The sequence below is a fragment of the Sparus aurata genome, chromosome 22 (assembly GCF_900880675.1).
Source record: "Sparus aurata chromosome 22, fSpaAur1.1, whole genome shotgun sequence".
Taxonomy (NCBI): domain Eukaryota; kingdom Metazoa; phylum Chordata; class Actinopteri; order Spariformes; family Sparidae; genus Sparus; species Sparus aurata.
The window spans coordinates 16,623,030-16,642,497 of NC_044208.1; the positions used below are offsets into that span (position 1 = coordinate 16,623,030).

The following is a 19,468-nucleotide window of genomic DNA, read 5'->3' on the forward strand; positions in this document are numbered from 1 at the left end:
TGTTGCAGCTGCAAACCAAGGCCACAAGCAAACACACTTGGAAGGAGCAGGTGAGGGAAAAGGAGGGGGGAAACAGGTTGGAGGAAACAAACACAAACAAAGCTGATGACACACACCGTGATACTGTGGTTTTTAATTTGGCTTGAAAAAAAAATCATGATTAATAGGGTGAAATTGCTTTAAAGAGGATTGCAAATGTGTTAGTTTGTATCTGTTAGTATATAGTATTTAATCTACGATTTGTGAAAGGGTCATGTAGGTGTCATCATCCTTTTTCTCAGTCTACAATAAAGCTCATATGAGAACTTAATTGTATCTATTAAATGCATTCAACTTCTAAATTCTGTTAGTATGGATATGTTTCATTTCAATGCTTCATTTCCTTCCTCTTAGCAGATTTTTAGTATTTTGAATCCAGCATTGTTTACATCCTTGTATACTAGTTTGCAGTCTGCTTTCACTGGTGCATTCTCAGCATGTTATCAAGATCAGCAAAATCTGCCATACTGATTTGCTTTTACATTACCAATTGAATTGCTCCGAGTTTGGCTGAGCGCACCCTACCTGCCTTCAAGTGGGTTGTGGCAACCTTCTGTGACTGCAGCCAATCAGTGGCAAACCCTCACATCCCCCTCAATCAATGGTGTGTTGTGATGGCAAGACAAATTTGTGCGGGAGACGAGAAATATAGCCGTTTTTTTTTTTTAAGTATGTTTTCAGCTCTCCACAATTTTTGTAGCTTCTAACTAAAGCCCTGTGGTCTGATGTTTAATTTCTTTCTAATTTCTGATTATTTGAACATTGCACATTAGAGTTGAAGACGCACCTTCAAGCTTGTAGCCATGTTGTTGTGGAAATGCAAAATCCCTGTGATGCTTGGCTAATGTGCTGAGTCAAACAAAGTCCAAAGCCCCAAACGAGGACCCACTTATAGAAATACTGTCTCATGGCACTAGAAGAGGTAACTGACTCCACAGGGAACCTTTAAAAGGCATTGGCTGCAAAAACATACTGACAATGTTGAACTGTGTGTTTTGTGTTTGTGATTTAGATTTTGTATTTGTCCACTATTTTATAGTCTCACCTTCTTGGGATGAAGATAATAAAAAACTGAGCATTAAATGTGACCCTTTTCATTAAGCAATTGTAGTGAAGTCAGAAGATAGTGAGGACAGTTCTGACAGCTCAGTAGCAGAAGCATTTTGATATGTACGTATGAGATGTTTCTGTTCAAATAGCTATCGCAGGATAAATGAAGTGAAGAAAGACTAAGTACTTTCAAGCATTTTTTCTTTACAGCAAGCAGTTGTTGTTAGCCATGCTAGAAGACAGGGTCCATTGATCGAGCAGTACAAATTGGACTCTTATACTGCACAGGCAGTGTATCAGGCCTGCACAGGCTTATAGTGTCTTATAGTCCCCTGATTTTTGCCATTAAATGCAAATATGCTTTTCAGTTGTAGTGGCATTTGCAGGCTTATTTCCAGACTACGATTACACAAACTACAGACTACTCTGAAACGGGCTCAGAATGTACATTATGTGCATATTTATCAGCTGTCAGGTGATGCAGAGTATACATTTGCGAGTGCTAGTTCTGTGTTGTCAGGTTAATGTGTCAGGGTCCTAAATATTGCAGAGCAATGAATATTTTTGTATTTCTGTCTGTTGCTCTTGAGTTACTGGCAACCTATCAGACTATTATTTGCATCAATTCCTTTTTGTGTTGTTTAATCTAGTTAGTACTGGAACTGCTTTGAAGTTTAAAGTGCATGTGTATATTTGGTAGACACATTTGGGTGAGAACAACAGCATTAACACACTAAAATACATCAGTAATACTGAGTGACTTCACTATGTGATCAAATCAAATAATTTGTAAGTTTTGCAGATTTACACTTTACTAAAAATACCAATAAATTCTTTCTCTACACATTTAATACAGTTTTGATGAGTTGCTCCCGCTTACGTAAGTGTGAAAGTTAATTCCAAAAAGGCCATGAAGAAGGAAATCAGACATTTAGATTGCATTGATGTTTTTTATTGATGCTTTTCACTCTTTGTTGGAACATGAGTTGAGCAAAACTAACAATGTCAATGTTTGTACACAGTAAACCATCTAAATTAAAACGATGCAACAGGTGTTTTTGTTGAACTCATTCTTATAAATATGGCTATAGAGCTATTGGTCCACACTCCTTCCAAGCATGTGTTTTGAACAGATGGCAGTGTTTCAGATGGACTTCATGGACTGTGAGGGTTCCTCACTGTTGGAAGGGAAATGGAAGGTCAATCTCAAGCCTTCCTTCGCTAATTTTAATGTAGGCTTGAGCCTCCTTTGAAGCTTGCTGCAGGAAACCAGAAACAGTGTCATTGAATGTGCGTACTACATAAATGCACACATCCATAATGTTATTAACAATGTTGTTCAGATCCTCCATATTGAAGGCAGAGACCTTGTCAACAACATTCTTTAAGGCTGTGATCAGGTTACGATACAGGGCATTGATGTTAATGAAAACTGAATCTAAATAGTCAGACTTGACAGAGTCAACAAACTCTTGAGATTTCTCAACAACAGCCTTCAGAGTCTCACCAATCTTTGCTAGCATTGTGTCAAGACTCTCCATATTTTTCACAAAGTCCACCAGTTCATCAAAGATTTTCTTGAAAGCTGTTTTGACCTGATCCACAATCTCATTTACAGTGATTGCATCACCAACTGGCATGCGCAACTTGATACTACTGATCTGCTCAACAAAGGAGTTATAGTAGACCTCCATGTTCTCAGAGATAGTCTGGATGGCCATATCTAGCATAGCAGCAATGCTGCTGGTCAGCTTCTTCAGAACCTCAGGGAGAGTAGTCATCTCATCGGATCCAGGTAGTTTGAATTGGGTCTCCCTTAAGACCTTGATGAGAGCATCCAAGAAGACCTGGACAGTCTGCTGGTACTGGACAATAATGTTTCTAAAGAAGATTGACAGCTGGCTCATTTGGACATCGTAGTTGATTGCGGCATCATAAGCCTCGGTGATGCGGTTAACAACAAAGTTCTTCAACTCCTCCATCTTTGTTGTAAGCTGGTACTTGTCAGCAAACATTGTAAATGTAGAGATGATAGAAGGCAGTCTTGTCTTGAGTTCAGACAGCAGTACTTGTGGTGCCTCCATGCTGTAGGCTATCTGTAGGGTCATCTTATCAGCATCCTTAGGAGATGATCTGATGATGAGCATGTCCACATCAACCTCTGGGGCGGACTGTTGAATAGAAGAAAAAAAGATATTATTTATAGGATATTTTCTTATTTTAGTGTATAGTTTTTAAACGTATCAAAAAGGCAATGTTAGTGATACTCACAGGATAACGACCAAAGAGTCTTGCACTCATCTGAGGGAGGGTGCCGCTAAACTGAAGGCCAAGGAAGCCAATGGAGGGAGCAGATACTGAGGCACTGATACCGTCTCTTTGAGCAGCATAACGAAGGTTCCCATCAGTGAAAGTAGGGCTGGTGATGTCCACATTCAGAGTATAACGAGCGTCACTGGAAAAGAAAGAAAGCATTTCAAATAACAAAATCACAATAAATTCTTGACGTGATACTTAAAATGAAGAAATCTAATTGAGATTGAATATTTATCTGCCATCATCATGTTGCGTTCCCTTGTCAAAAATGGAGTTAATGACTTTATACATTAGTACAAAATTAATTGTTTAATATATAGTAAAACAAACATAGATTGTTACCTCAAGGCTTGCATAATGACATGGTTGACATCCATGGTCAGGTCAGCGTGTGTCAGGACAATCTTGCTTATGATGTTCAGAGCATCATTCTCAAAGTTTGTAGTAGTTGAACCTATTAAAAGAAATTATTTTTGCAAGATTTAGTGCCCACCAGGGCTTTCAACATAAAACAGGTAAATATGTTCAGGGAAGTTTATAAACTCACCATCCAGGTCATATTCCAAGAAGACAATGACAGAGGTGGCAGAAGACTTGAAGGTGACTTTGAAGACAGGAGCACTGCCCTCTACTTCAACTGCCAGGCCTGTGGTGTACAGTGGGCTGACAAACTTGAAATTGGAAGACATCTTCTGATTGGCAGCTGTCACTTCAGCAACAGTCTTGTCAAAGATGGTGAGGTCACCCAGGTTGCTTGGCTGAGAAATATCAATCTCAATATCAGCAGTCAAGGAAGAAGTTGGTGCAAGATCAATTGTCGCCTGGGCAACATGTTTTCCATTGGTGTTGAAATTGAACAAGTCTGCCTCGTTGTTGCCAGTATACTTCAACACTGCATACACGCGGCTCAGGGAGGCTTCAACAGCAAGATTCTCATTGATATCCATAGCAATGACTTTGGTGGTGCCATAGTTAAGCTTAGCATCTGCAATTATCTTGGAGGTGGAGCGTAGGCCATCGTTATTCAGATACAGATTGACATCATTATCCAGAACTCCCAAAACTAGATAGTCATCGAGCACTGTGCCGTCCATGTTTGCCTTAGTGGATGACTCCATGGAAAGATACTCAAAGGTTCCCTCCAGCTTCAGACTGTGTTCTCCCTCAGCCTTCCCGACAGCCTTGATCACAGGGATGTTAAAATCACCCTTCATCCTCAAAGTTGAGACTGCATTTGGTTTAGTTTTGGTGTCTGCAAGCAGTTGCTGATTTGCCTCTAGGTTGAGTATAGGCAGTGCAATTTTTGCAACAGTTGCCACAGAGACGGCAGTTTCAAAAGTCTCAGTGCTCATAGAGATAGTGCTGTCATGAGTGCCTTCAATGTGAGGATTTTCGAGGGACAGGGAGTTGGCCAACTTGATTCCTCTCTTGGTGGTCAGACTTGTGGTGCCGTCAAGTTTTGCTTTAAGACTGTCAAACACAGAGGCAGTGGTAGCTCCCAAGCGGAAGACAAGGTCATCATCAGTATACAGTCCAGCGTTGGCATTCAGATTAATGATGGCTGACTTGAAAGACAGTTCTGTGATCAGGTCACCCACAGAGGGAATCGTGATCAGACCCATCATATCAACAAGGGGTGCAGCTTGGCTTTTCTTGTAAACAACCTTGGCATCCACATCAAAAGTCTGCTCAGTGGTAGTCAAAATGTCCTTCAATACAGTCTGCTCATATAAGTTCAGATCACTTATAGCTGGAGTACGGAAGTCAACAAAAGGCAGGTCAATCTCAGGAATGCTGATGGGGGATGTCAGGAAGTCAAGATTGGCCTCACCGTCCATTGCAACAAAGACGCTAGCCTCATTTCCATTGTTGTCAACAGTGAAGTTGTAGAACATTTTATACTGATTAAGACGAGCCAGAGCCAAAGTGTTCATCTGTTGGCTGTCAGGTTTGAACATAGCAGAGTAATCATTCTGCAGGTCAATCTTACCAGTCAGAGTTTCAAAAATGTTGAGCTTGACATTTCCTTTGTTTTGGAAATCAAAGACCAACTCAACAGGTCGGGCTACAAAGTTGATTCCGTTGGACAGGACCCCACTGACTGCACCAAACAGTTCTGTGTCATGGTTTGCTTTCAGCTCAACCTTCATATCATAAAGGCTGCCTTGCCCAGATGCTACAAAAAGACTGTTCTTAATAACTGGTGCCTCTGCCTCATTGCGGATAGTAAACTTGAAGTATGTAAGGATGCCACATTCAGCAGCAATTTGCTGTTTCATCTTGAAGATAGGGGAGTCAGTGTCACCAGAGAAAGTGAGAGTGACAATGCTGGGAGTGAGTGACAACTGCAAATTGCTCTTGTGGTTGCCTTCTTCATCATTAACTTTGCCATTTCCTGAATTGTCAGCTGTCAGAGTGATGGTGTAGCCATCTTGACGAACAATTGCTTTCTGGGTTACGGTAGCCTCACTTCTGACATTGACGATTGGGAGGTTCACAAGATGATTGTAAGTTGTATCAAGAGAGGCGGACATTCCTTCTTCCATGGCAATAAAGGCTGTGTTCATAAAGTCGGCAGTGTAGGGTGAAGTGATAACCTTAATTGTAGTTTTGGCTTGGGCCTGGCCTGATAGGCCGTAAAGAGTAACAGATGCCTGATGTTCAACTCCAAGAGCAAGATGGTTCAACTTGAGAGTCTCTGCGAGGACGACACGACTCATTTTTGGGATGGCAAGACGAGCAGTGGCATCAAGTTTGTAATTTAAAAATTCAAAACTTGGGGATGTGGCCTGGGAAGTAAGGAATCCAGTGAATGCGGGTGTCACATCACTCTCAGTAGAGTTCTGGAACTCAGCAGATGTCTTGACATTGTAGATGGGAGTTTGGAATCGGATCTCGCCATAGAGTTTACCAAAGCATGGGACCATGAGCTCACTTGGAATGGTTGGCAGCTTGATATCAGGAACCTGAAGAGACTTTAAAAGCTTTTCGACAGGAACTTGGGGGATGGCAGGGAATGAGACCTCAGGAAGAGCCATTTCTGGGAAGGTAATCTCAGGCATGGAAGGAAGGTAGCTCAAAGTCAGGTCTCCAAAGAAAGCATCCAATTCAGGCATTTTGATCTCAAAGTTGACAATAAAATCAATGAGTTCAATTATTCTCTGCTTGATGTCATCAACAGAAATTGTGGTGGCTCTCACGGTGTAGGAGCCCAGGATGGTGAACTCAGGGATGTCCAGCTGTGTTGGGATTTCAAACTGACGAAGCTTAGCCATGCTGAACTCCATTGAGGGCACAACAAGATCAGTGAAAGGAATGGTGAAAGATGGCATATTTAACTCAGCTTTCTTCAATTCAGAAATGAGGCTGTTGATGATTTGCTCAATCTCGCTGATGATTTTCTGATCAGTGACCACTTCTTTAACAGTGTCAACCACTAAGTTGAACCAAAATTTGGTGATGTCTATGGCTGTTCTGTATAAATTAGGGACAAGTTTCAGCAAGGGCTGAATCTGAGCATTGACATCAAGGTTTGTGAGTTCTTGTTTTACATAGTCAGCAAATGCCTTAAGGTTATCAAACACAAGTGTGTCAATGATATCCTTTCCAGATTTAATCATCTCTGCAACCTTGATTTCTTTCAGGCGTTCCATTAAAGCTCTCCCAGAGGATAAAACAACATTGATAAAATCTCTTGTTGCCTCAAGCTTCTGGGGGATTTCAAGACTCCTGATCAACTCATTCACGTAAGCTGTGTACTCAGCAATATATTGATTAGCAACATCCACAAAGTCATTGTATTCCAATGACTTCAGCTTAGTCACAAGCATTTCAAGATACATATTCAGCCCTTCAATTATATCCTTAACCTCAGTTGTTTTCAAGTAGTTGATAGCATTCTGGAAGACTTGCATGAATTTGGTGGGAATGTCTGCATCCATCACAATCTTGGCTGCGTTCCTGATGGTTTCCTCAATTCTGAGCTGCTTGATTAGCTCTACAGCACCTTCCAAGATAGCTTGAACCTTTTTGTCAGCCTCATACTTTACAATCAGCTCTCTCATCTTTGCATAGAATGTGTTAATCTTGCCTACAATGTCAAGGTCCTGAATCATTTCCCTAATATACTCTGCCATATTGCTGAAAATCTCTGTGGGGATAAACCTCACTAGTGCATCAATGGGCTGTCTAAGGCTGATGGATGAAATGAATGACTTCAGATCAGCAACAAATGTCTGCATGTCAAATGTCTCAATCCTTTCTTTCACAACACTCATGATTCTCTTTAGTGTATCCATGATTTCATACTTGGCATCAATATCCCGCAAGAATGCAATGCTACTTCCCTGCAGTTTTTCCAGGTCAATCTGCTGGATCATCTCCCTCATGCTATCAATCACAGACACAACCATAGCCTTGATGTCAAACTCCTCAGTAATGGCATTCAGCTGTTCCTGAATCTTCTGAATAAGGGTTTCGGGCAGGTTGTTACTTACAATTATCTCCTTAATCATACCAGCAAAGTTTTGAATGTAGACGCTGAGATCAGCCAGCAGTTTCTCTACAGTAACCTTCAGGTTTGTCAAAGAGGCCTCTACATCTTCCATGGTGATGACGTAATCTTGAGTAAAGTCATTGAAAAACTGCTTCAGCTGAATTAGTTTGTCTTCTACATTAAGTTGGGAAACAAAGTCACTAACATGCTGAGGAAGCGCCTCAAGTTTGGCCTTCATCTCTTCATTGTTGATGTAATCTTGCAGTGTCTCCGCAATACGCACAACAAAGCCCTTAAAGCCTTCCAAGAAGGCAGGCAAGCTTTCAATTAGAGGCAACTGAATTATCTGACTCTCTGTGTTCTTGTCGTACTTAATGAAGCCAGAGAGGGCAAATTCCTGGTTTTCTGTGGATTCTGAGTTGAGGATATTTGTGAGGATTGTGCCAGAAAGTTCCATTCCCATTCTCTCAGGAGTATTGTAAACACTCATCTCCTGATTGACGCCATGCTCATTCAGTTTAGACTTCATTCTAAAACTGGTCTTCTGCTCTGTGAGTGACAGAACATTATCCATATTGGTGTCAAATGTGGTCTCAAGGGAAAACCCATTATCTAACTGCTGGGTTACTGAAGCCCTGCATTCGTGTGAGCTAGCAAAAGCCAGGGGTTGTGCTCTCAGGAGGAACTTGCCGTAGAGCTGGGAACTGTGTTTTCCATACATGGTCATGTCTCCATCGGCATTGAAAATAGCATCAAGGTTGAAATCAAAAGGCACAATGCTGCTACGGATGGTGTGATCAAAGCGCATTGGCTGTGAGTTGAAGCGGGCATCATTGGTGAACCTGGCAGCAAGACCAACAACTTCGAGCTCGGTGTTGTGGCTCATGTGAGTTCCAAAGACTTTTCCAGTGGTGCTGCACTTTGCGTTAGCAGTCATATCGGCATAATTTACCTGATAGGTGTGCTTGATTTCTTCCTCACCGTAGATGGCTTTTAGGCTGCCAGTCAGGTCAATCTTGTACAGCTCTGCCTTCAACTGAGCCTCATTAATGAAATTGGCCTCCAGAAGTTTCAGGTTGTTATTAACATTTGCTGAAGCAGTGTAGGGTTTCAGATCAATGGTGATATCATGAGTGTAAGAGGCATACTCACTCGCGATGGCTTCAGCCTTTGAATTGAAGTCAAGGCTAGACAGAGTAATGGTCAGGGTGTTGGCATTATTAACTTTGATGTCACTCATTGCAGCCTTATTGGTAATGGATAGAGTTGCTCTTGAAGCATCAAGCTCAGCATTGAAGGTGTTTTCAAGGGCCAGGGGGCTCTGGAGGGTGGTTGTTCCAGTGGTGGTAACACCATCCTTGTTCATTCTCAGTGCAGCCTTGTGTGTAGCCTCATTTTCAAGGAGCTTCATGGTGGCATCACTGTTTACAGTCAGACCATTGACATCGAGAGAGGCAGTCAGCAGAGAGTAAACACGATTATCAGAACAATCTGCATTTGTCTCCATTCTCATGACAACTTCACCAACACCAGCAGAAGCTTCAGCCTGGTTGCGAATCTTCATACCAAGAGCAAGAGCATTTGCATCAGATTTCAGTGACAGTTTGCTGTCTTTGAAGGAAAGCTCAGCAACATTGGTAAAGATATCTTCAAAGGCATTGGTGTTAGACACAACTGAGAATTCACCATTGGCAAGGCTTGCTGCAATTGTGTTCTGGGCCTGAACAATGGTGGAGTCAATCTGAACAGATGAATCAATCTTTGCCTCTGGTGTGAAGGGGAAGATGGCGAATGACTGGGTTGAAATGGTCTTGCCATACATGGGTCCAGCCTTGAACATTCCCTCAAAGTTGCTGTCAGCAGAGATTTCTTCAGTGTTGATTCCAGTCATACCAGTGTGCTCCAGTGCAATGTTGAGACCAAATGGACTGGTGGCTTCAATCTTGCTGCTTGATTTCAAGTTGACTTTGTCTGTCATTGTTGCTTCTTCGACAATGTTAATACTGGCTTCCATGAACTTATGGGCCAAAGAGCTTTTCAAATTGGCCTTGATGGAATCAGTGGTGGCCAACATTCCAGAGCCTAAAGAAAAACACAACAAAAGAAAAGATGATTGATAACCGACAATTGCATAGTATGCTTACTTTTTTGACAAATGTTTGAAGTTTGTTTGCCTCAATATCACACAGAGCAGAAGTGTACATTACACCACTGCAGTGAAGTGTTCCTCTGAGATACTGTAACTGAAATTAAGTTGTATTGTTTCACATCGATGGTTGTTGAAAACTGAAAACCGTTCTATCAAGGGCAAACAACAAATATGTGAGTTGAATATGGATATTCAAATTTCTGAATGACATTAACTATGAAATACCTTCAATCTTTACTGAGAGGATGTCAACTGGAGAGGTTCCTTTCACGTCAAACTTAGCTGAGTAGCTTGGTGTCTCCACAACATCTTTGCCGGCAGCCATTGAGGCCTCCATGTCATATAGGTTACTCTTCATGAGAGTTGAAACTTCAGCTTTGCCAAAAAGAGGAATAGACAGAGAAAGGCTCTCAGGAACAACAAGCTCTGGGATGGGAATCTCCATGGAGGCAATCTCCAGTCCAAAGTTGGGGAGAGACACGCTGGGTGTGGTCAAAGCTGGTGGGAAGTTAAGCTCTTCTGTTGACTTTCCTCCAAGAGGAAGAGGGATAGCAATGGTGAGGCGCTCATTGTTGAAGAAGTAGATAGCCTTTGCTTCGCTGTTAAAAAGACAGAGTTATATGGTTAAATATTGTGGGCAAATATTCCTATTATTTAAGCATTCATCATGAAGATGTTTACACTTACGTATTCAGGAACAGTTTCTCTGGCATGGAAATCTCAGGCATCTCAGGTACTCTGAAGTTCTGAATGTAAGGGATATCACTGCCATATTTTTCCATGTAGTTGTTTGCTGCCTAAGTACGAAAGACAATCGGTTAGTTGTTTGTGCATGCTTCAAATCTTTACCAAAGAAAATCTGAAGCATTGTGGAATCCAAGATTCGTACCTCAACAAACTTCTGGAAGATGTGACGGACCTTCATGTCGGTCTGCCCCACCTGCATGTCAAGAAGGTCGTTGCCATACTTATCAACCATATCGGAATATGGCCAACTGGTGGTCTCAGTGTTCACATCAGACTTGAACTCAACTTCAAACTTGCTGGCATCTGCAACAATAGAGAGCAATAAAATTAATCCTGAGACAGGAGAAAATATTCCTCTGACCCCAAGGTGAGAGTAAAGCTGGGATTGGCCCGAGACAAAATGTACTCTTAACAAAATTCAATTTTCTATTTTCTCACAGACAAAATTATAGATTTGCTACTAGAATGTTTTAAGCTTTGATTTGCCCTTTGCCAGCCCAAAACTAAGTTGTCTATAGATGGCTGACATTGTCATGTGATTGGTTTTCGGACTAGTTTTTTGGGTCGAAGATTTTAACATCAGTTCTGACAATTCCAGAAGTAGCAGTGTTTGGGATGTGACTAGGTTTTATATGCACCTGTTTAAGAAACAGTAATGACAACAATGACTTGCCATGCAATATTCTGACAGAAAGAGCAACTGGAAAATTACATTACCATATTTCATTGAGATTTTCTGCTCAGAGGTGGCGGCCATGACCTTGATGTCACTCGTAAGCTCCAGTTCCAGCTCTTCATCACGCTTCATGTTAGCTGTGACAGTGGCATCAGCACTGATTGAGGGGACAAGAAGTTGGACCTGCAGCATACCTTCCTTCATGGCCTTCAGACTGAAAAATGCATCAATCAGTTAGCATACTCTCAATTATGAGGGCCATATTAATTTCATAACATGAGGAATGGTTGATTTCTTACTTGGCACGGCCAACCAGGGAGAGCTGAGGGATGTTCTTGTTAATAAAGTCAAGAGAGATAGAGTGAGTTCCCTTGCCCTTGGTGTTTCCATCAACAACACCCAGCCTAAGTCCAGCCTCAACATCGTAGTCAGGGATCTGAATGTCGGCGGTGATGACATTCCTCCTTCTGTTGTATTTCATGATGGCTCTAGCTTCAGTAGGCTCTGCACCTGTTGTTGGCCAATCAATAGAGTCATATTTCTGCTTTAAACTTCAGAGCTTTGACATATTGAGTTAGTGATAAATCAGACTTAATTTTCGATGTTATACATTACCTTCAGCCCTCAGAATGAACTTCACAGAGTCAACCTTCTGCCGGCCCTCTTCTCCTTCCCTGAGGAGCTCGTAGGCAACAGTTGCTGTGTACTCAGTGACTTCACCAGTGGGATGGAGTTCCACGGCAAATCTATTTAGAAAAAAAATAATTTATCAGCAGTTAATCATAGGTAAGTAATTACCAACAAAGTGTGGGTGGTTTATAAAGTTTTACTTACTTGCTGTCTCCGGTAAAGGGGAAGTAGGGGGCTGTCTCCTGAGAGAAAGCATCAATGTACTGCAGAGCAGTGCAGTATTTCATTCCAGCGAAGACAGGAGTGCACTCACTAACATCAACTTTGTCTGTCACCATAGGGGGGATGGTTTTCACCTCTGATCCAGTCACTGCCACCAGGTTGTTTCTGAATTTTTAATGCAGAAAAGTTCAAATGTGACTTTGGCTGTTTTCAATTGAACATAGCGAAGTTGAAATTGTTTCAATCAGAGACACAACACAACCATATGTAATCTATTCATGAGTCCATGATTACACAGTAAAACTGTTGCATTGCATTTTTCACTTGTTTAAAAAAAATTGCATTTGAAGCAGAGGTGCAAAGCAGCTTCTGGATTGGAGAATATTGCATAATATCTGAAAGTTCTGCTTCAACTTACGTCATTTTGATGAGCTTTGTAGGACTCATTGGAGCAGGGATGGTCAACTTGACATTGTCACGTTCAAAGGAGATCTTGGCACTGAGCCCACTTTCGTGGAAAATGTTGGTGTGCATCTCTAATCCAGAGCTGACATATTCAGGCATGTGGGAGCCAACCTGAGTTACAAACTCAATGCCAGCAGAGGGCATGAAGGTAACTTCGCTCTGTGGAAACATGACAGACATACTTAACTTCTGTTGTTTCTGTATAATAGAGAACCATACAGTTGGGTGTAAAACAATTTTTTAAAGAGAATTTTGAAGATAATCACCATGTCAGGAGCAATCTTAAGTCCTCCCTTGATGCCAGGGGTGAAAGTACCAGACAGTGCAATCCTCAGAGGCACACCAGTGATAGTAGGCAGGAAGAATTCATTATCCATGAAGATGTAGTGGGCAAAGATTGTGTTGTCAGCCTTGGTCATCAGGGCCTTCATTATCTGTGGTAAATGAATATAGACATATGACATCAAAAACAGAACAATAATTAGAACAATATTCTAAATGAATGTATTGTTAATGTTCAATGTATTCTCTCTGTAAATAACTGATAACTTCCTTACATCAGTTGGGAACATCTTGAACATGCTGTCAATCATCATGGCAGCAGAGTAGGCCATCTCCTCCATTTCGTTGGTCCTCAGATATCCCAGCTCATTTCCCAAAAGTCTCAGATAAACCATTGCCTCAGGAGACTCTGCTGTCTTCAGTTCCCTCACAAGTTTGTTGAGGTTACGTCCAATGTCCCTCATCAGGTTCTGGGAAGCCTGAAGAATGATGTGCATGCCGTATTACAAGATTTTTCTTTTCTGGAGAAGTCGATCATTCATTGATCACAGCAGTTTTTAGTCCTATTAATGTGTACATGGTTTGAGTACCTGTCTCTTCATTCTGTCTCTCTTCAGAGCAGGCAGCATGTTCTGCAGGATCTCATTGAGTTTCAGTGGCATGTTGTCAGAGACAAAGTACATTGTCTTCAGAGCGGTGTCGGGGAAGAATCCATTCTTTCCAAACAGGGCTTCAACGGTTGGCTCAAATCCTTTGCCCTCCATACCAATCTGTAATGGTGACAAGATGTTTGTTGACACAATTTAGCTGACTGAAAAATCCTCTCAGATGTCTAGTTTGGATTAAAACAGCTAAAAATATTTACCTCCATCATGTCAATGTCATAGCCAAATGCCTTCAGAGTCATTTCAAGCATGACCTCCTTGGGCAGGTAGCTGGTACCCTCAAAAATCATGTTGCCTTCAACAGATCCGATCCTGTAGTTGCGAGAGAACTTGGTGGGGTCCATGATGGATCCAACCTCATTACCCTGCAGGGCATCACGAATCTTCTGTCTCAGTCTGTAGGAAATAAATAAAATGTTACAGTTCAAATCAAATCAGAAAACCTACTCAGTATGTGGTGAAACAGCAAATATACAGCTGCATGTGCTTTTCACTTACTCTTGGGTCTCTGGCTCAGAGGACGACAAAATGTTGGTAATGTGGGAGATCACAAAGCTCTTGACTTGTGTGTCCTGCTCACTGGGCAAGGCATCAGCCAGCTGGGACAGTTCAGTGGGCTGGGGGTCCTTCATAAGCACCAGGTATGCAGCAATACGCTTTTGCATGGGGCTGGCACTGTCCAAGAGCACCTGCATGAGAACTTCTCTTCCCTGTGACCAAACAGATAACTAAAATAAGCATACAGTGGATTCATTCCAATAATGTGTCAAAGCTTTAAATAATTTGACTTGCCTCCTCAGGGACAGGAGTCAGCCTGTACACTTGAATGGCAGCCTGCTGCACAGCTGGGGAAGCTGCAGGTTGGTTCACACACTGGATCACAGCGGTTCTGAGTGCAGGACTAGCAGCTCCCAGAGCTGGAGCCATGTTTCCAATAACCTAGAATCAAAACAAAAATAGGGATTAGTCTTATTGAGCAGACCTAAATTCAGACATACTTTATGTCCTCCAATGGAGGTCAGGTTTGTTTGTTTGATTGGCATACTTTAAAATAAGTTGCCTGTGCTTCTGCTTATAAATCCTGTCATTCATTTTTATTTTGAGCTATTTGGTGCGATGCCTACCCTCAGTGTCATGAAAGTGTTGTCCTTGTCACCAGAACAGTCACCCAACTGGCTACCCATGAACTCAGCAACAGAGTAAATCTCAGGGATCAGTTTTCCTTCAGCTTTGTAAAACCTGTTCAAGAAAAAAAAAATAAAAATACATATATATATACGAATTATGCAGTATTTAACCTGGATTGAAGTGTAGTTAACTTCACTCACCTCTTGACAACGTTGCTCAGGGCAAACATGATGGCCTTGCTGGGCTTGTATTTGGCCATCTCAAGCATGTCATTGATCAGAAGGGCAGAGGGATTGGACACCAGTCCCATTGCAAAAACACCGGCATCAACCTCAAGTGCAGAGCTGTCAAAAGTCCTGAGGATCTGCATGATGGCACTGCTGCACTCAGGGGTTCCACACTGGGCCAGAACCTGGTAGGTCAGGACAGGGGACACAGCGAGAGCCTCGGGAATGGCAGGACTCAGGGTCTCAACCTTCATTCCACGGACCATGGTGACAAGCTTGTGGAAAAGGTGGGCCCTCCTCTCACCCTCGGTCTCGGGCAGATTGGCCAGTTCTCTCAGGAGGTTCAGACCAGCATCTTTATCCTGAACAACACTCTTGTCCTCAACAGCCTCCATGTGAAGACCCATGAAAGTCTCACCTATGATACACAAGCAACATGTTATAATGAGTCTGTTACCTCGAGTGACCAATCCACTGTAAATCAAAACAATACAAATTAAACACAAGGCTTACTGTGGTCAAAGACTCGGTCATTGTGAGGAGCAACCTGAACCAGGGTCAGTTCTTGCTTTCCAACATTGGTGACTCCGTATTCTCCCCTGTAAGAACACACATGGTTCAAAATACTGTAATTTTCTTTCCCAAGACATATCTGTGTGTACACTTAAATAACCAAGCATTTTATAACATATAGTATAGCATTTATACTGAAGTTAAGCACAAGGTCGGACTTACTTGTGAGAGAAGGGAATGAGGATGTGTTTCTCAGTACAGGATCCAGAGGTCATGTGTTTGTTCTCGTTGTCGAACTTGTAGTTGCATTCCTGTGAGCTTCTGACCAGCTGGGCAAGAGGGTAGTGCTGAAGATAGAGAAATATTCATGTTTAGTATATACATTGAAATGAAGGAGCTATAGAGTTTGAACTGTACTTCCTAGATACAACGTGTCAGTCAAATGTCAGAGACATTGGTATTGTCCTGACAAATGTAGAAATATTAGAATTTCATTTGTTGTAATATTTAAGGTGTAAGTTGAAACCTGGGAATTATTTTATTGCGTATCATTTAATGGCTAGGATTTCTGGATGAACAGAGATATATAACATACCATATATACCATACCATTAATATCTTTCTTCTAGAGACTGTTAAGTGGCAACAGTTAATCTCTCTTGAAGATTTGATGAAAAGTCAACATTTCTACTACAAACAAAAAGTTTGGGGCGTCTTACCATGCCAGAGATGAGTGCCAGGGGGCTGATGTTATCTCTGATGGGGTTGAATTTGTCACATCTGGACAGATCCCTGTTGAGGCTGATGTCGGTTGCGATGTCCTCTCTAGCGTTGACAGTGTAAGACGTCTTGCACTTGCCGTGGATGGTTGGCTGAAATTAATGATGGGAGAAATAAGTATATATATAGAATGTACAACAGGAAGGTGTTTTGCAAATATGCTGCACATATCAGCATGGTTTGCTTTGAAGTTGGGGCTATCAACATGCAGAGGTTAATAAATGTACCATGTTCTTGATCTTGTCTTCTTCCATCAGAGGCACAGCCAGGGCGGAGACAATACCTCTCTTGATGTTCAGGATGGTTGTTGTCTCACCCTCTTCAGGGTACAGTTTCACATTGTACATGTTGTCAACCTCAACCTTCAGAGGATATCTGAAAGAAAATGTATGACATTCAAATTTAGTTATCAGTGCAAAATCTCAGCAAAATCTCAGATTGGTGATTCAAGTTTTATAGAAATCATCAGTGATTCTTATTGAGTTACGCACTTCTCCATTTCCACGGCAAAGGCATCAGAGCTGGGTGAAGGACCGAACACAGTGTTGCCATCTGTGTCCATGTCGACCACCTCACTCAGGCTACAGCCAGTGGTGCGGATGATGAAACTACAAGTCTGCGGAACTTCAATTTCAACCTGTGAGTGAAGGTAAGTGTTTTTAAAGGACAAAACAAAACCAAAAAATCCAAAACAGTAAACTAAATAGGACTGTGAGAGATCTTTTTCGTACCTTGCAAGAGCCCTTGGGTCCGTTCTTGAGCGATGAGGCTCCGTTAATGGCATTCAGAGATTCAGCTTCATACAGATATTCATACTTGTGCAGGGTCTTGTACCTTTTGGCCACTGGAAGAGAAAATTATTGTTTAGAATATATTTTGTATGCAAAAGCAACATATTTACCTCCATAAAATATTGTAAATGTGTAGACTGGATGTGAATAAAATATGATCATGATCACATATGATCACAGCAAGTAGTCTGGAGTAACTTACGTGGGCAGATGGATTGGTCATCATCTTGGGCAACTGTGAAGAATGTCAGATAATTCATTTTTTAGTTCTTATAATTCAGGTGGAAACAATCAGATTGACTGTTGAATAAAATATAATACAGCTTATACGCTCATCCATAGGTCCTGGGTTATAATTATTAATGTAGCATTACTCCACATGTAGCTTGGTAACATTTCACTTACATATTATTTTGGTCATTTTATAAGGGTAAGTAAGGCTAAATTCGTGACTCATGGTAATTACATGCATGTATTAATGTGGATTGAAATCCTGTTGCTCACATTTAATGAATAACTTATTGTGATTAGATCACAAAAGGATAAGGATTAGGTTATCTAATTAATATGCAACAAAATTAGGTGTATTCCCCGTACATAAAAGTTTAACTCAGGACCAGAAATTTGCTCAGGCTTTCTGATTTTAAAAGTGCAAGTTTTTTCCGTCAATTCAGTCTTTTTCAAGCAAAAATGTCAAACATTTAACCAGTTCCACCTTCTGAAATGTAAGAATTTGCTGCTTTTCTTTGTTATTTTTGATAGCCAATAAAATGTCTTTGGGGTTTGGATTGTTTGTTAGACAACAGATCCAATTTGAAGATTTCACTTTGGGCTCTTGGATATTGTCATCATTAATCTTGGCAAATTCTTTACATTTTAAAGACTAAGACAGTTTTTTACTGTCCTACACTCTACTGCCTGGGACAACACAAATATATTTTTGAAAATAACACCCACTTTGTTTCACCTACTTTATTCTAAATTTATTAATAATGCCAATCTAATTTCTAATATAATTCTAATAGAAATATTGTATGCTAATTAATAAGTGACAATCGCTATTAGTTGAGATTATTCTGAGATTCTTTTAAAGGTTTTTCAAACAGAATACAATACTATTAAGGAAATATTTGAATAATTTGCAGCAAAACAGTGGGAGATCATATGCTAACTTTAAAAAGAGGAACTCCTAAAAAGCTATCATTCTCTTTTAGTATGTACAACGCTCAAAGAAATGTATTCCAAGAACTACTTACAAGCCAAGGCAGATGTGCTAAGGAGTAGCAAAAGGCAGAGCTTTGAGTCCCCCATGATGGGTTCGTTGAAGCTCTTCTCCCTCGTTGTTTGCGAGTACTCAGACGAGACTGATTTCTCAGCTACTGCTCAGGACTTTTATACCATCAGCTGGGCTCTATCAGAGAACAGGGGAGGCACAGACAGGGCTTTGAACGCTCAAAGTCCACTCAACCCTCCTGTGTGGAGGGACAAAGGCAAAAGGTTTAAAGGATACTCATGGCTGACAGGCTTACAAAACGGATCAATTCTGATAAATCTTCGAAATGTTTTACTTTTAGCTACATTAAAGATGCACTGAAATATTATCTAAATGCACATCAGACTGAATAAAATACTGTGTTTGATTAAAGCACACTAAAGGTTAGCAATATCAGACACTGATGGTTTTATAACACTGCACCACATCTGAAGAGCCGTAGCATGGTCACAGGGGTTTTACTGATTTCAGTCATGTCCAGGCCTGTTGCTCTGCTGTCAGATATATAAGCCATTAATTGAATAACTATTATATTTCCTGTGATTAACTATGATTCATAGTGATGATTGATGTGATAATGATCATACTACATTAGTTTGTTATTTAACATCTCACAGGATCCATAGTCAAAACTAATGGGTTATTTTATGGGGTAAAATTTAGGACCCAGGGCTTTAAAAGTCCATACTGTAATCAAGTGATCTTAATACTCTTGAACTGCTGTAAAAAGGCTAAGTCAATCAGTGGAGTTCACCGACTAATGATCCAGTGTGAATTAGGTTACTGATAGACATCAGGTCGTGCTCCGAACACAAAGACACAACTCTAGATGAAACGATTATAACCTTATCAGCTGCTGATGATACTGAACAAAAAGAAAAGGACACCTCAAAGTAACATTTCCTCTGTTATGCAAATGCTGAATTAGTCCTTTGGTGTTGGCTTGGTCATTTTATTAACTGGTTTGTTCAGCAGGGACGGTTCACATCAACAAAATCTTCCATAAATGCATCAGAGTTG

General features: G+C 41.1%; 1 protein-coding gene across 1 annotated transcript; it reads right to left on the reverse strand.

Annotated features, from left to right (window-relative positions):
* Nucleotides 1-2,025: 2,025 nt before the first annotated feature.
* Nucleotides 2,026-18,572, reverse strand: apobb.1 (apolipoprotein Bb, tandem duplicate 1). Its single transcript, XM_030406319.1, has 28 exons — nt 18,432-18,572; nt 17,378-17,410; nt 17,116-17,228; nt 16,876-17,021; nt 16,612-16,759; nt 16,324-16,476; nt 15,827-15,951; nt 15,605-15,690; nt 15,065-15,509; nt 14,861-14,975; nt 14,529-14,675; nt 14,235-14,446; nt 13,937-14,132; nt 13,662-13,841; nt 13,347-13,550; nt 13,056-13,223; nt 12,743-12,948; nt 12,307-12,489; nt 12,088-12,218; nt 11,772-11,982; nt 11,514-11,686; nt 10,939-11,099; nt 10,737-10,846; nt 10,275-10,648; nt 3,953-9,982; nt 3,748-3,859; nt 3,361-3,544; nt 2,026-3,260 (listed from the first exon to the last, which is right to left on the reverse strand). The coding sequence occupies exons 1-28, from the start codon at nt 18,484-18,486 to the stop codon at nt 2,265-2,267; spliced, it is 11,397 nt and encodes a 3,798-aa protein (XP_030262179.1). The 5' UTR covers nt 18,487-18,572; the 3' UTR covers nt 2,026-2,264.
* Nucleotides 18,573-19,468: the final 896 nt, after the last annotated feature.